Genomic DNA, 16582 nt, shown 5'->3' with positions numbered 1-16582 from the left:
GGGGTTGACCAAAGCCCCAGAACATAAGTTTTGGTTCATCTTGAACTGAATTTTGTAAATTTTGTCTTCAATTGCTCCAGCCTATTACCCACCTGGTTTACCCAGCAGGTAATAGGGAACATAAGGCTGTAGATATTGAACTATTAGAGAGCATCCAAAGGAGGGCAGTGAAGGTGGTGAAGAGCCTTGAGGAGAAGCATGTGAGGAGCAGCTGGGGGCACTTGTTCTGTTCAGCCCCCAGAGAGGAGGACGAGTGGCAGGCACTGATCTCTCTGTGACCAGTGACAGGACCCAGGGCGTTGGCCTGATGTTGTGTCAGGGGAGGGAATTGGCCTGACAGAGTTCAAAAAGCATTTGGACAGCATGCTTGGGACCAAGGTGTGACTCTTGGGGATGGTGCTGTATAGGGCTGGGAGCTGGACTTGATGATCTTTGTGGGTCCCTTCCAACTCAGACTATTCTGTGACTTTGTGACTGTGTAGAAGGCAGACTGGGGCCGTAATGCCACCCAAATTCCCTGGGGATGAGAAACCTGCTGAAGGCTGTCCATCTAACTGAAGACAGGCACTTGCAGCCAGGATGAGCTGCAGCAGAGCCCTCTTCATTGTCAGTACTTCCCTGCTGGAGGGGTACAGGCAGGAGCGCAGGCAGGCAGGTCTCCCTCCTGCCCAGGAGACACTACCACTGGGATAGCTGGGTTTGGGACAGCTGGGTTTGGGATACCTGGGCTGTCCCTCACTGCTCAGCAGGGGTTTCTGCTCTTCACTCACTTGGCATGTCCCAGCACAGGCAGCTCTGCCATGGGGATGAAGACAAAGGGCTTGGTCTTGTGTGCGTGTCACCCTGGCAGCCACTGGGAATGTGTCCCAGGCAGATGAAATCAGCAGATATCTGAGCTGTGAAACCTGAACAAACTTCCCTTGAGGATGTCTAAACAAGCAGGATTTGTTTGCTTGATTCTTATGCGTGTCCTGGCACAGAGGGTGATCCCAGCCTGAATGTCATGGTCCTGATGTAATGTTGTGGGATGAAAATTTGGTGAAGATAAAAATGAAAAGAGCAGGGGAAATGCCAGGCAAGTTGCACTATTGGTCAATGACAACCCTATGAATGCTGTACAAACTGTCCATCTAGCTGTTGTTGTTGAAAGAATCACTTTTAATTCGCCATAAGACACAAAATCCTTCCTTGCTTGATTTCATATAAATTACTTAATTTCATATAAATAGGATTACTATCTTACTGCTATCAAATTGAAGTAGACACTTTGCTATGCACAGGTCTATGATGCTGCAGTTGGCATTTCTTCTCCTAACTGTGATCTTAGTCCTTTCCAAAGGGGGACTTGTGACATATTGAACCTCCAGTAAAATGTTATCTAACAACTTCCAATTATTTTTTTCAGATTTTCCTCTTTAAATTTTCCCCTTTGCCTGTTTCATTCATAATTATTTTTGGCTGTGGGAAGCTGGCTCTTTTGGAACCCATGAATATTTATTCGTTGCTGGTTGAGGCTGCTCTGTTTGTACATGACGTAATCAGGACACGGTTGCTTGCAGCAAGACAACTGCTAATTGTACCCAGCAGAGTGTGGTCTGTGTGTGTGAAGAGCCTCAGCACCCCCAGTGAAGGTGCTGGGTGCCCACACTTCCACATGGATGTTGATAAAATTAAAGAAGAAAGGCTGCAAGATGGGTGCAAAGTGCTGAAGAGCCTCCCTTCTGTGGGCAGCTCTGGCTCCAAAGCCAAAACAGGATCAAAAATGCCTCCTTGTCAGCCTGTAAATGCCTGCTGGGCGTGGGGCTTGGGTGGCTGGGGTCCTTACAACTGCAATGAATTTGAAATACAGACAGATGGTGATCAGTTACAAGACCATTTGAAGTAAAAACCTGTAATATAAAATCACAGAATCTTGCAATGATCTGGATTTGGAGTGACCTTAAACATCATCTCATTCCACCCCCTGCCATGAACAGGGACACCTTCCACTAGCCCAGGCTGCTCCAAGCCCTGTCCAACCTGGCCCTGGACACTTCCAGGGATCCAGGGACAGCCACAGCTTCTCTGGGCAACCTGTGCCAGGATCTCACCACCCTCACAGGTGTTAGGGTGATATCTGTAATTCTGACATTTTGGCAAATACCATTTATGAAATGCCGGAGTTGTGCCTTGTGGTGGCAGCAAGATCTGATTCAGAGAAGTGAAAGTGTTTCATTTAGGCAGATTAAGTTGCAGTAACTGTTATATACACAGTAAGTTTACAGCACACATCAAATGAAGCATTAATATTAGTATTTCATGAATGCAATAACAGTGTTTTGAAGAAATGGTGTTTTCCAACAGAAGCTGTTGTGTTGAAAGTACCAACAGCATGAGAATAACACCTGGAGGTATTTCTCATGGTCAAGTGGAGTAAGACCATACAGGTGCAATTTACTCATGCAGAAATGGTCAACCTCAACATTCTGCCCCCTGGGCTCCCATTTTTGGGGCTCACAAAGGATTCCAGTGGTTTCTTGTGCTGCTGGTTAATTTTCACACTTTCAGAAGTGGGGCCACTCCTTCACTGACACACAGCCACATGCTGATCCCCAGGACTGAGATTGCTGCTGTGTCTGAGTGTGTCTGCTCTGACCTCAGTGCACGCTGGTGCGTGGTGGGACACCTCAGCCTCTGGGGAGAACTTTTTGGACTTTAGTTGTGCAGGGTGGGTTCCACCCGGCCGGCGAAGCGCCAGGGGTTAATGTGTCTCTGGGCTGCAGGAGGCTGTGAGGGGGACCCTGTCTGCTGAAGGGTGAGTGAAACTCTCTGTTTGCTGGCTCTGCTCCAGGGTGCAGGGTTGATTTTTGAATGAGAGATTAGGTTCTCTTTTATTTTGGCTTTTGGCACACTCACCACCTCAGCCTGAAGGTGACGACCTCAGTGAAACCCCTAAGCTGGAGCAGCAAATAAACCCTGTCCCAGCACGCAGTCTGCTTCCACCTCAGCCTGCAGCTGCAGGAACAGCACTGGAAGCTGTGGCCAGTGCTAGAGGACCCTGTGCAGTGTCCCCCCGCATCCCCTGCCCGTCACCACCCCGTACTCACAGCTCCTCCAGGAAGCGCAGGTGTCGGAGCGCGCTGGGCTGCAGCTGGCTGATGTTGTTCATGCTCAGGTCTCTGGCAGGAAGAAAAGACAGAGGTTTCTGATCAGTCACGCAGTGGTTTGCATAGAGTGAACCTCAGTGCCAGGCTCTGTGGCCCCTCTCTGCTAAATGGGAGGGTGAGAAGCCTCTGCAAACAGCATTTCAGCATTGACATCTGATCACAGCCCGGGCTCTGCCTGCAGAGGGACGGAGAGGAGTAGCCAGAGAGAGCTGGCTCCTTCAGGGTGGTCTGCCTGAGCTTCCCTAAGTTATGAAGCAAGTTAGGACATTTCCCAACAGCATAGGCAGTCTTGCTGTCTCACAAGTTTTGGAGAGTGAACAGGAAGCCCTGTGACACTGGAATAGGACAGCATGTCCTTGGGCCCAAGAGCATCTCTGTCACCATGGCCATGCCAGCCCCCACAGGGGGATTTTCCAGTGTGTGGACAGACATCTGCTTTTGAGAAGACAGCAGCCCATGAGAGAAGGGGTCCATCCCACTGGACTGGCTTTCTCTACACTGTACAAACCAGAGAACCACACCAGGACTGAGGGGCAGAGGTTGGCTCTGTGGGTGACCAACTGAGGTCTGGAGGTGGAAGGAACCTGGCTGATTGTGCTTGTCTCCCTCTGCCATCTCCAGCTAAAGGCTCATCTCCTCTGCCTGGGTTCCAGTAGAGCCTCTGGAGGAGGCTGTGCTGGCAGCCAGAGGGTCCAGGGTGGTTCTGAAGCCCCCTGCACATTACAGTCACCATGAGCTGCCTGTGCAGAGCTCTCCCCATCTCAGGGTGTGAGAGCAGCTGAGTCTGTCCCAAGTGATTCAATACACAAGCTGCTATTTGGAGAAAACAAGGATGTTTCAAGGCTGTTCTTGGAGTCTGATAGCTGCAACCCTGCCCTCATGAGCAGCTGCATGTAAAGAAAACCACGCTGCTTACCCCAGCCTAGATCAGGCTGTGTCCAGGTGGGCAAGGGAGCGCTGACCTTTAAATCTAAGAGGTAAGATGAGGCTGAATCAAAAGCTGGTGTGGTTAAACCCAATGGGGATAGATGGGGCATATCCCCTAGTGAGCAAAGCAATGCGGGCAGTGGCATCTGGGCTGCTGGAGAGCCTCGTGGGAGGCAGAAGGGGCTGCTCTTTGTCACTGTGCACAGACAGGGCACAGCTCGGCTCCTCCTTGGACCGAATAGCACAGCCTGATGAGTGCGATGGGAAAATGAGGAGAAACAACAACAAAATAAAGGCAATTTATTTACTCTGTCCTTCTGTAAACCTCACAGACTTGTGAGCCTGAGGAAGGACGTTCCCTGTCCTCCCAGTGGCACTGGTAATGTCTTGGCATTGGGAGGAGGCTTGTGCCAAGGACAAGGACAGAAGCACAGAGGAGAAAAGCCCCCCAGGAGAACCCAGCAATACAAGAGGGACCTCTCCGAGCTGTTCCACCTGCTCAGAGCACCTGAGATCTCACAGGTCACATAGCAAATTATCTGGAGCATCTCAGCTGGCTTTGGGCTCTGGCTAGGAAATTGCTTCACTGAAAAAGGACTTCACTGAAAAATTTACTGAGATGCCTTTGTATGCCTCAGTAAAAAAATGCTGGAGTTTTGCTGGTAAAGAGCAGAACACCTGGGGGGCATAGGCTTCTAACATTTTGACCACTTTCCACAAAAAAACCCAAACCACCATGTTCTAACCAGCTCTATTTGGCATTGGTGGAGGCAGGTGACACATCAGGAAGGTTGGAAATTGTCTTTATATATTCTCTGGAGAGGTGTACTGTGACAAAACCGTGCACTTTCATGAGCCCTTTTGAAAAATACTCCTGGAGAAGTTTACTTTTTCCTTTATAACTTTCTCTTCTCCAAAAAAGTAGTAGAAAACTCACCAAAAATCTATGAGAATTCAAAATTCTGTTTTCAGAATGAGTGCAAAATAAAATTATTGCCTGCACTGTTCTGTGTGCAATGTTGCATTCTATATTTTGGTGATCCTGGGATACAAGGGTTAAAATATTATTTTGTGCTGCTTCTATTTTTATTTTTAAACCCCCAAGGGCAGTTGCTACTTAGCACCCATTAAAACATTTTTTTTCCTACATCAAAGTGTCTCCTGTTTGTGTTGTAATGAATCTGTCTGATGTTTTGACATGTTGTGGAACAATGTGAAAATAACGAAAAATAATGTAAAATGAAAGACTGTGAAAGAAAACACGGATCCAAGATCTCCTTGAAACTGTGAGGTATATTCCTTAAGTTGCCTTCTGCTGGCAGTGTGGAGAATACCCCTTGCTTGCCACTTTCCAAGCCTCACGGAACTGCCTTCTGTGTGCCCAGGTGCTCCCCAGGTGTGATGGGGACAGCTGGACACCTGGGTGGGTGGTGGCTGAAGATGTCCAGACTCATCAGGATGGGACTCATCAGTCCCAGACAGCAGCAGGGCTGTAGGGGGCTGAGGATATGGGAGGTCAAATATCTTTTAGAATCCCAGATGGTTTGGGCAGGAAAGGACCTCCAAGCTCATCTCGTTCCACCCCCTGCCATGGCTGGGACAACTTCCACTCTCCCTGGTTTCTCCAAGCCCTGTCCGACCTGGCCTTGGACACTTCTTTCCCCCTGCCCTGATCCATACCTAAAAGGAACAAAATACACTGGTTTCTGAAACAAATCTTCCAAAAGGCAGAGGAGAGATGCCATTGTCCCATCACTCTGGCAGCCTCACAGCTCCACAGCATGTGGCTTTTCTTTAAAAGCCCCCTTCCCTCCCACCCCGCAGCCCTGAAGCTCCTGGCCACAGGCAGGTCTGGGACAAGGGGCTCTCCCCCACCATTTCTTTGGGCAGTGAAGAAAAGCCCAGCCTGTATTTTCAAGGTTGTTACATAGAAAAATATTTTGAGTAATTTTACTGAAAAGTCATTGATGTTTTGGCTGTTTGAACACTCTGGTGGTTTGCAGTCCTGCAGGACTCAAGTGTAATACATCTACACTGACAGCCCTGAAAAGGGCACTCCGAAAGGGCAAATCCTGGCAGAGGTTTGCCAGCTGATGAACAGCAAGGCAAAGGTTCCAGGGACTCAGTTTTGCCATTAACTCTCCAGTGTGACATCCTGCAGGGACCCCCCACCAGCCCCTCCAGAGCAGGGGACATCACAGCCAGCTTGGTGTGGTGGAATTCCTGGCCTGGCCGTGGTGTGAGGACAGCATGGAATGTGCAAGGACAAATGGTGTGAAGGAAGAACAAATTCCTCCAAGGGCTGGAAATAAACTTCCCAAGCACAGCCCTGGACCCGGTGATTTTTCTAGCCACAAAAGTACGAGATGTTTCTCCACAGGCTGTCCATGCTTGTGTGAAAGCTGAGGCACAGGATTCTTGCCTGAAGTGTTGTGGGAGTAAATATTTGACTTATTACTCATTTAAAGATGTTGTTGACTTGTTGCTGTGTTTTCCCAAGCTCAGGATTTTCCTTTTAGTAAGGTTTCTTATGTTATGTACATCCCCAACACATGCAAGGGTGGAAATGCTTCCTGTCAGAGCAATCAGAGAAGCTGTTTATCTCTTCAAGCGTTTGGGGGTGGTTACTTCAGTCAGCCACATTCAGTCAATTTAAAAGGAACCCACGGTATTTGAACCTTGTTGGATTATTTTTCCTGCAGCATCTAGCAGAATAAATAGGGATCCATGGATAAATGAGTTAGGGGCTCCTCTGACCTTTCTCAGCTGTGTCAGTGACCTCGGCTTTCCAAGCTAGAGCTCTCTTGTGAGTGATTGAGCATCCAGGGAAGCCAAACAAGTGCTGGGTCACTCATGTCTGTGCATGGCTCTTGTCATTTTCACTTGAGAAACCATTCCAAAGGTGAGGTCTGTACCAGAGCAGGCAGTACAGAAATGCACAAAGTATTCAAACCCCAAAGTCCCTTAAACTCTAAAAGAAATCAGAAAGGGAGGAAAAGAAATGGGGTGCTGCAGCATCACCCAGGCTTGCAGTGTAGGACCTGCAGAGGAACTGTTCAGATTCTTGCCTTTGAGTTCATGATACCACTCAGCAGTGGTGCTCTGGGACAAGCCACCCTCTCCTGTCCCAGAGCTCCCCTGTTCCTCCTTCCCCAGTGACTGGCCTGTCTGTCCTCTCTACCAAATATCAAATAGAAGCAGGAATTCTTTTGCTGTCAAATCATCCTTCATGGCTGTGGTCTGGAGTGCTGCCAGTAGAGTGAACTACTCTACTACTCCCAAAACTGAAACTCTGCTCTCGTATCACCCTGCTTACCCAAGAAGCAATGCCTTTTAATGCCTCTTGCATTAGGTGTAGAATATACCTATGCTTTCAAATGGCACTGCACCATCATGGCTATAATTAGTGTGATTTAACTTTCCCCCCTTCCCCAACTAATTCTAAACATTTATCGTAAGCATTTCTAACTTGTACCTGCAGGAAAACTGAGACACAGTTCATGGAAACTGAGCTCATGTGATTCAGCCTCAGACCTTACAACTCCTCTGGCCCTCGAGGGGTTCCTTAAATTATTTGCTTTGATGTCACCTTCTTTCATGAACAACCTTTGATTATTCACTGATTAGCTGATATTCCTTACGAAAAAATGAGGTGACACACACACACACACACACACACAGAGTGCTGGGCTCCCTGCTGGGATGGCCTGCCACGCTCTCCACCCCTGCTCTGGGATGGGGACCACAGAGCTGTAGCTCAGGGGTGATATGAGCTTTAAAGATCAAAGGGGTTTATCCCTGCTGGGGCAGGCTGTGGTGTGCTCTGAGCCACGGAGCCATGGATGTCACTGTGGGGAGTGTGCAGCCCCTCTGGGAGGAGGCAGAGAAGGCACCTGCAGGGCTTGGTGGACCTGCATGCTCTGGACCATCAGGGCAGGATTTTATGCTGCTCTAAGGGGGCTGCACAGGACGCCCTGCAACCCCTGCCTGAGATAGGCCTGAGCAACATCCCCAGGATGTTCCTCTAGGGACAGCAGGATCAATGCCTCTCACAAACCCAAGGCATCTAAAGCTGCCCACAAAACTGGGGGAAGGTGAGCCCTGCCCATGAGCCCCACAGCTCCTGAGGTGTCTTCCCAGGCACGAAGCAAAGTGTTTCCTCAGAGATGGGCTGCAATGGGAATTAATGCAAGCAAAAGCTAACAGACCTAAAGCAACACAGGTTGAAGCCTCCCAAAGCAGCACAACAGGACCAGGGCTGCTCAGCCAGGAGGGCTTGAAGGGGAAACTGCAGGGGTGGGGTTTGTCTGAGGCCAAGCAGAGAGACCTCAGAGCCAGATGTGCATCTGTCCGTAGAAAATTGCACAGCTGGCAGAGATTCTCCTACAGAAAGAGCAACTCCTCCCTGTGGCTGGGAGAAGACACTCCCCAACCACCTCTGCCTACTCCAAAGGGGTAGAAAGTCTGGTCCTTAGCTCCAGTCCCCTGAGGTGCTCTCCATGGGTCCCTCTGCCACTCAGCAGGGCAAGAAGCCTGCGCCTTCCTGCTCTTGCAGTTGCCTTCAAGAATTTTGTTCTGCAAGGTTTCTGCCAAGCTCAGGTTGCTGTTCCTAGACTTTCACAGAGCCACAGTGGGGCACTCCATGGGCTTCTGGATTCCCTGGTACCTCAGTGAAATCCAGGGTGTGTAGCTCCAGCTGGAAATGACGACAGACATGGCCCAAGTCACTGGACAAGACTTTCAGTATTTTGGGAAATGGACCTTTTGCTCTCTGTTTGTAAGGAGGCAAAGTCACCCCAAAGAGGGACAAATCTGACTGAGATCCTGGTTTGAGCCTACAGGAAGCTACTAAGAATCCTGGATGGTGACTGTCTTCTCAGCCCCTAAATTGCTCTGCTATATGAATATGTTCATATTTTTCAAGATATTCAGGATATTAATGTGTTCTCTTCCCAGCCCAGGCTCAACCCAGTTCCTCTCACCTTTGGTGCTGAATGTGGGGCTTCCTGGACCATAAAAAATCCTTCCTTACACTCAGGCAGGTGAGCAGAAATTTTTGTGATTGTGAGGAGACGCTAATGACCTGGTATCCTTTTGATTGATTAGTTGCACAATTACAGCATTAAGGGCTCCCAGTCCAGCATTTCTAGTGCAGCTGAACAAACCAGACCAAAATTACCATCCCTATCCTGGAAAGGCCCAGCACGAGGCCTGTTCTTGTAAAGAATGAAAACCCTGAAATCCCTGGGTGCTGAGCACTGTCTGTGCCTCTCTCCTGGCCACTCTCATTAGCATCCAGTAAAAATGCACAGCTACACCACCAGAAAAGAAGCCCAAAGGCAATTAATGATGGTTTCAGAAATACTTCAGATTATACTAGAGTGATTCATAAAGGTTCTCACTATCTCTTTTCCTCTTTATCTGGAAATCTCCAAGGTCCCCACAAAATGCCTGAATTGCCTGGGGCAAAGCTGGGGCAGAGGATAGAACGGTACCTGGAGCCATGGAACCAGCTGAAATTCTTCCTCAAAGCCTGCAGGTTGAAAACTACACTAAAGGTAGTCTCCATAAAGAGAAGGAGAAAGGGAAGATAAAGAGATCAAAGCACTAAGAGCTCATTTACACCACACCATATCTGGAGGCACCAGCACTGCTTCAATCCCATATCACTGCAATGGGCAAGAGCAGAACGTGTTTCTACTCCCACCTCTCCACGTTTGAAAACAGATCACTCATCTTAGATCATCCCCCATGTGTAGGCCCTATCCCAGATCTCCACAATATTTCAATAATAAAGTCTCAGCCAAGGCCAGTTTGCCAGGGTGAGATGAAGCCCATTCCTGCACCAGAAGCTGGGTCTGTGCAGAGCACAGTGACCCTTGGTGAGTAAAGCTCTGCCACTCTGGCTGCTCCTCCTGCATCTCGTCCTGTGCCTGCCCTGGCTTTGCCCTGTGCCAGGTGCCCTCCAGCGTGGGAGCAGGAAGGGGATGAGCAGGGCAGTGATGCCTTTCTGCCCCTGGGAATGGCTGGTGGGAGAACCAGAAGAAATCACTTCTAGAAACCCTCTGCCAGGTCAGGGCTGTCAGCAGATCCACCCCAGGGCCCACAGGGGCTGCCAGGGGAAGGGCAGAGGAGACAGGAGGGTGTGGGGTGCAAGCCCAGGGCAGGTGGAAGCTCAGGGCACTTGGCAGGACAGGCTGCAGCCAGATGGAGGAGAGAGGGATGAGAACAGCAGCCCCTGTGCCAGGGGCAGGAATGAGACTTGGATCAGAACATAAGGGCACTCTTTCTAAATAGGCAAAACTGTGAATTTTGCACAGTGTGTCATGGAATCACAGAATCATAAAATATCCTGAGCTGGAAGGGGCCCACAAGGATGGAGTCAACTCCTGGCCCTGCACAGGATAGCCCCAAGGATCTCTCCATGTGCCTGAGAGTTGTCCAAACGCTCCTTGAACCCATGGAGATTTTTCTCCTGGGCTCTGCCTCCTGTCTGTAGCTGTCCTGGCTCCCAAGGAACATGACAATCCCAGGGGAAATCCCAGCCCTTGTGCTGTGAGGAGGCAGGGAGCAGATGGCTTGTCTGGCTGGATGCAGCTCTGAGGAGCACGACAGGCACTGACATCCTCTGGCCTGTACGAGTGCCGTGGTGGCTTCTGTGCCCATCACACAGAGCTGGAGATGGGGAATCTCCCACACCAAACTGAGGGCGAGGCTGACAGAGCTTCTTTCACCTTCCAGGCAGAGCAGCCAGTGCAGCAGTCTGCTTTGAGTTGGATGTTGGGCAAGAAGCACAATTTTTCTTTTCTGTTACCATTCTGCGAGTTCATGTTTTTGGTGATTGCCATGAAAGAAAGGTCCAGAAGGAATTGGTTTGGGTTGATCAAAATAATAAAAACCATGTTGTTTTTCTCCCCTCCTTCAATGTTGACATTTAAAAATCATCCCAGAAAGGACATTCTAAACCAGAAGTAATTTGAAAAGAAAAATGCTTTCTATCCAGAAAATGTCAAAGCAGGACTTCTCAACCTCTTTAAAACTCTTTTACATGTTAGCCTAACTTAATAGGGTTCAGAGTTGGCAAGTGGATGAGCTGGGTCAAACTTAACGTTTTCATTACTATGAGCACATCAAATCTAAAAAACACCTCTAAACTAAAAAGACATATTGGGACCTGAATGACAGCAAGGAACATCTTGTTAAAGCAAGAAAAATGAGATTGTAAGTATATGTCCTTTCTTCCCACCATGTCCTTTGGAGCAGTCACAGCCCAGCAACATCCTGACTTTTGGCAACTAAAGTCTCTGCTAGATCCATTAAAAGAGCCTCACATCCCCTTGTGTCCAGAGCGTGGGCTTGTTCCCTGTCCTCCTCCAGGTCTCTGCTGCATTGCAGGTCCTCACTTGCCAGACTTTTTGGGGACAAAATTCCTCCTGTGGGAGGAATTATTCTCTTAACCCAGAACAGCTAAAGGTGAACCCAGGAGCATCTTCCTCTTTGCTGCCAAGCCAAAGCCTTTTGAACAAGATAAGGAGCAGCAAACAGCAAACCAACACAACTGGTGCATCCATAGCATTCCCCATGCAAGTGTCCTTGAAACCAAATGAGTGTTGGAAATGTGTCCCCTCCCAAATACTGCAAAAATTAACCCACTTCTGGAAGCAGGACAGCAGGTCAAGATCAGCCAGGGATGGTTTTAAGCCACAGGGCTGTTCTGGGCAGCCAGAAATGGCCTGGCACAGGCTCCTGCCAGCAGACTGGAACTGTTCTGGTACCACAGTACCTCAGAAAGCAGCTTATCCACTACAGCCTGCCCTGCCTGCTCCAGGTCCTGCCCACAGCTCCCAGACCTCTCTGGGCAGTTTACCCCAATGGGTAAAGGGATTTACAGCCCACCTGGTGCCACCTGCACGGTGGTCCAACCACTCTTGGAGCCCACATGGTGGGAACAGCAGTTAATTTCTATGGAAATGTTCCTGGGAGAGAGCTGGTCCACCTGGAGAGCAAGGCTTGTTGAAGTGTGCTTAAAAAGCAGACAGCGATGAAGCAGACAGGAACAGGAGATGGAACAGGGTTTAAGGATCTGGGTCCATGTACACATGCAGATAGCAGGGCTCCTCTGCTTGCAGGAGATGAGGAAGGAGGGTGTGGCAAAGGGCCTGATGCTGGTTTGATGCAGTAGGAGGATGTACTTTTTAGGTACAAATTGCTGGTAAAGAATTTTATAGAGTCTCTCTATACAGACACAAGACAAAGATACACAACAAATTAACATAGAATAAGTCTCTCTGTGACTATTCAGAGTGATTATTCAGTGCTACATCTGGCTCAAGGGTGCTTAAATCACTGATTCCCAAGACCAGCCAGTGGGTCCAGGCAGGTTGAGGGCAACACACAAGGAGAGGTTATTGCAAGTTGTTTTCTTGTGGCTCCCAGAGGCTCTTGGTGAATTTCCATGAGCAAACACCAGAGAGTGACAGGCTGGCTGTGCTGGATACCTCGTGTGACCCAAGTGCTTCCTGGGTGTGTACTAGCCTGGGACTGGCTTTCAGACCACCTTGGTACATGTGCCCAGGCCAGAGAATCTGCTGAGAGCTCTGCATCTCCTTTCAGGAGCAGGCTGAAGGGAGGAGGGTGTGGGTTGCACACTCCTGCCACAGACATGCTTCCAGCTGCACACTGGAGGCTCCTGTAGCCACTGTCACACACCCTTCCTCTGATTGCACCAGCTGTGCTCAAAGCAGATTTGCCCCCACATATTGTGGACAAGTATCAGCTGGAAGTCTAAGGAAAGGCAGCACTTGAATCAGGGAGTTCCACCTCTACTGGGAGCTGAAAGCCCTCGTGCACTCTTTCTGTGGTGCCCACCATTAATTTGTGCAAGAATTCCTTGCACATCAGGCCCAGAGCAGATGTTTCTGCTCCTGTTTCTCTTCACTGCACACATCCCCCCTCTGCTGCCAGCCCTGACTCCCCGGGCTGTCCCATCCCTGCAGCTGATGCCCGTTGTCCCCATCCCTGCTCCAGTGACCTCCAGACCACAGAGAGCTGATGGCCGAGCCTGTGGCTGGTGGGCCATAGCCTGGAACTGCCCGTGGCAGGAGCTCCATAGCCTGGAACTGGCCAGAAGTGCAGGTCAACACTCTGGGTTCTACCACACTGAGAGAGTCTGGCAGCACACAACTCTTCCTGTCATTCTCTGGCTGGCAGGAAATCAGAGGAAGGCTCTGACAGGTGTTCAGTCACTGTGGGTAAGTGCTACGAGAGTGGGGCAAAAGCTGCTGAGATGGAGAACTGGGACAAGGCACTACTGGGAAACCACTGGGCCAGGCTGCCTCTCCCCCATTTCAGTGGGGGTAACACCAAATCATGTATGGAACCATAAAGTCATTAATCCAGGATCATCAAGTCCAACCTTTGATCAAATGCCATCAGATCAGCTAAACCACATTATGGCAAAGCACCACATCTGCACCACTGCCTGGGGGCCAAGCTGATCCCAAAGCCCTGAGAGTGGCAAGTAAAGGAGAACTGGAGCGTTGGAGTAGATGCACTGCTGAATCTTAGTGCAGTTTGTGCCTGTCACTACTTGGAAGTAAGCAAAATTTGGAAACATCTTACAGGGGACCAAATCTGATAAATTTTGTAGTTGAAAATGTCTGAATGGCTGATTGAAATGCTTTATGCTCACATCAAAACATTTCATTCACTAAAAGCCAAGCCATGACAATGCAATATTTAATGACAGGCAGCACCTGCATAAACTAACCCGAGGCTGAATTTGGAAAAATCAAAAGTAAAATGAAACCCCAATTGAAACAAAATCCTTCACTTCAGACTCAAACATCTCCAATATGTTTTCATTCAAAAAATTCTACCACATCTCTGTTGCCTGGAAATCTTTGCATTTGATGAAGAGTAGTTTTTGCTCCAGGAAGTTTCCTCAGGAAAAAGCCTGGTTCCCCTGGGCATTGCAGGGGGATCCTTTTGCTGCTCCCAAGCAAGTTACCATCCTGGGGCCCTGCGGGTGCCAGGCACTGCAGGAAAGGCACTGAGGGAAGCCCGGTCTTGACTCTGAGCTGTGCTCAGGCACAGGAGCTGGGGGTCCTGCACTGTGCCCACAGGGATGGCTGTGACACTGCAGGCTATCCAGACAGCACTTAGAGCCCTTAGCGGGGAAACTGCATCCAGTTCCAAAAGACTTGGCCAAAACTTTGGGCAAGCAAAGAACAATGGTTGTGTCCAGCCCAGAGCTGGCAGAGACACCTCCCAGCTGTGCCTCTTGTCTTTCAATCCCAGCTGTGTCTCTTCCATATGCTTTGAACCCCAGCAGCCAGGTCAGCAGGGTCCTCCCCTGAGCAGAATGGCTGAGAGAAACAGGAGAGGTGGGGAGGAGTTGTGGGGGAATAAGAACCCCATGCCTGTGCATTTTACCACGGATTGAGGTGCCCTGAGCTCAGGTTATGCTCTCCACCAGCAGGGAGGTGTATCACAAGGATACAGGATGGATCAGGCCGCGTGCAGCTCTGAGCAGCCTGATCTGCTGGAACCCTAACCCCAGCCCTGTCCCCTCCCTTGGCAGGGGAGGTGGAATCAGATGTGCTTTAAGGTCTCTCCCAAACCAAATCAGTCTGTAATTCTACGATCCTATGGTTCTAATCCCTTGCTTTGCCCTGAGAGGAGCTGCCCATTGCAATGATGGGGCAACAGAACTTCCCTTGAGGTTTACACTTTGCTTTTTCAGTCTGGTTTGTGCCACTACTTTAGTCACGACTGTGAGAAGCAGTTGTTTAGACAAAGGACTACCTGTGCAGGCTGGGATTTTCAAAGACACTCAAGTAAGGCCCTGAAAATTGCAAAGAGCAGCAACAGCCCATGTGCAGAATGGCTGCCCTGAGAGGAGAAAGCCTGTCATAACCTAACACCTGCTGAGCAGCAAGGCAATGTCCAGGGCTTGCCTTTCAGCTCACTTGTCTTGGAGGTGGAGTTCTCTGTGCCAACACAGGGCAGAGAAGGAGCAACCATGTCATGCCAGAGCTGAATACATTTAATGCAGTCAAGCAGGAACGGAAGGCAGTAATTCACTCTGAGCAGGACTGCCTTGGGATGGTCTGGCACAGCAGATGATTTATATTTAGAGTTGGGCTTGGCAGGTGCCTTTATAGAACAGAAGTTTGGTTTTCAATTGTATTCAACCTGCCCCAAAAAGTAGTTTAAACCATTCCAGCTTGTGGCATGGCCAACTATTAACTAGGTCAGTTGGGAAAGAAGTGCACAAAACTGCCCTCTTCTGTATCCTGGGAGCTGGGTAATGCTGGGTGCTGTCAGAGGCATGACACATTGATCAGAGCTCAGAGCCTCTTCAACATCCTGCCCCAAATACCTGACAGGGCTGGCAGAAACCGGGGTGGGGGAGGCAGGAAGAGCTGGGCTCCTCCCCTGCCCTCCAGCCCTCTCCCCTGCCCTCCAGCCCCCCGTGCTGCCATGCTGGCACAAGCACTGAGATTGAAAGGCCAGTTGAGAGCACTGAGATTGAAAAACCAATCGAGGCCACATTTTCCCAGCACTGTGGCAGGACAGACAACTTGTCCATGGTGCTGTCCTAGGAAGGGTGTCCAGGATGCGTTTTGCACCAGCCCTGCAGTGTCAGCTCGTGAGAGGCCGTGGCCAAGGCTAATGCTCCTGAAGGCAGTGCTGGCCACTCAGCAGCCCAGACAGGAGGGGGATGGAGGGGGCTGGTGCACCCCCAGCCCTGTGCTCACAGCCTGGGGGCAGCTGGCTTGCCCACTTCACTCTGGAACCTGGATCCCTACTTTGGCCTCCATTAGACAAGGCTTTGCTGCCAGAGCTGTGGGGATGGACAAGCCTCTGCTGGTGGCCAGGCCAGCATGAAATGTTTGCCTTCATCATGAGGCTCTGAGTAAATGAAAACTCAAAAAAAAAAAAATTTCTCCTGCAAATGTTTTTGCCTTCCCTTTATTTTGTGTAGTAGGATGAATTTGCTGAGTGAGAAGGGAGGTATCACCTTAACTCAGGGAAGAAGAACAGGCTCTGGGCGATTCACAGGCAATCCCTGCCTGAACTCCAATGGCTGAGCCTGCATATGGGGACAGAGTCAGGAAAAGGAAAAAAATCCCCAGCATTCGACACAATTCAGGAGCTGAAATAAAATTTAAAACACCTCTTTTAGTATCATTGAAGTCCTGCATCTAGAGTTTTACAAAAGCTGAACAGCACTGGCTTTCCTGCTGGTACTGGGGTGGGACTCCACAAGACTGATGTTAGGTGCAGAGATGGGATATCACTGGGCATCTCCCACTGATATCTGGAAGGGCTATCAGAGGCCATGGCATGAATCTGGACATGGATTTCATCTATTTGCCTTCCCCCACCACCCAGGCACCAGATCTTTCGGGGTGCATAGCCTAAGGCTGGGGCTGTCCCCAGCGTATCCCCACCTGACCCTCCCACCCTCTGCCCAGATTGCCTGCCAGGCTCTGTCCAGCTGC

The 16582-nt window shown here is 49.8% G+C and overlaps 1 protein-coding gene across 2 annotated transcripts in view; it reads right to left on the bottom strand.

Moving 5' to 3' along the window:
• LGR6 (leucine rich repeat containing G protein-coupled receptor 6) overlaps positions 1–16582 on the bottom strand; it is a 153691-nt gene that overhangs the window by 94794 nt on the left and 42315 nt on the right. For both annotated transcript variants that reach the window (XM_068173403.1, XM_068173405.1), the window contains exon 2: positions 3087–3158. In XM_068173403.1, the coding sequence (XP_068029504.1) occupies positions 3087–3158 (72 nt within the window). The remainder of the gene's footprint in view (positions 1–3086; positions 3159–16582) is intronic.

The sequence above is a fragment of the Anomalospiza imberbis genome, chromosome 26, assembly GCF_031753505.1.
Source record: "Anomalospiza imberbis isolate Cuckoo-Finch-1a 21T00152 chromosome 26, ASM3175350v1, whole genome shotgun sequence".
Taxonomy (NCBI): domain Eukaryota; kingdom Metazoa; phylum Chordata; class Aves; order Passeriformes; family Viduidae; genus Anomalospiza; species Anomalospiza imberbis.
The sequence above is the reverse complement of the archived record's forward strand: the minus strand, read 5'-3'. Positions and strand labels throughout refer to the sequence as shown.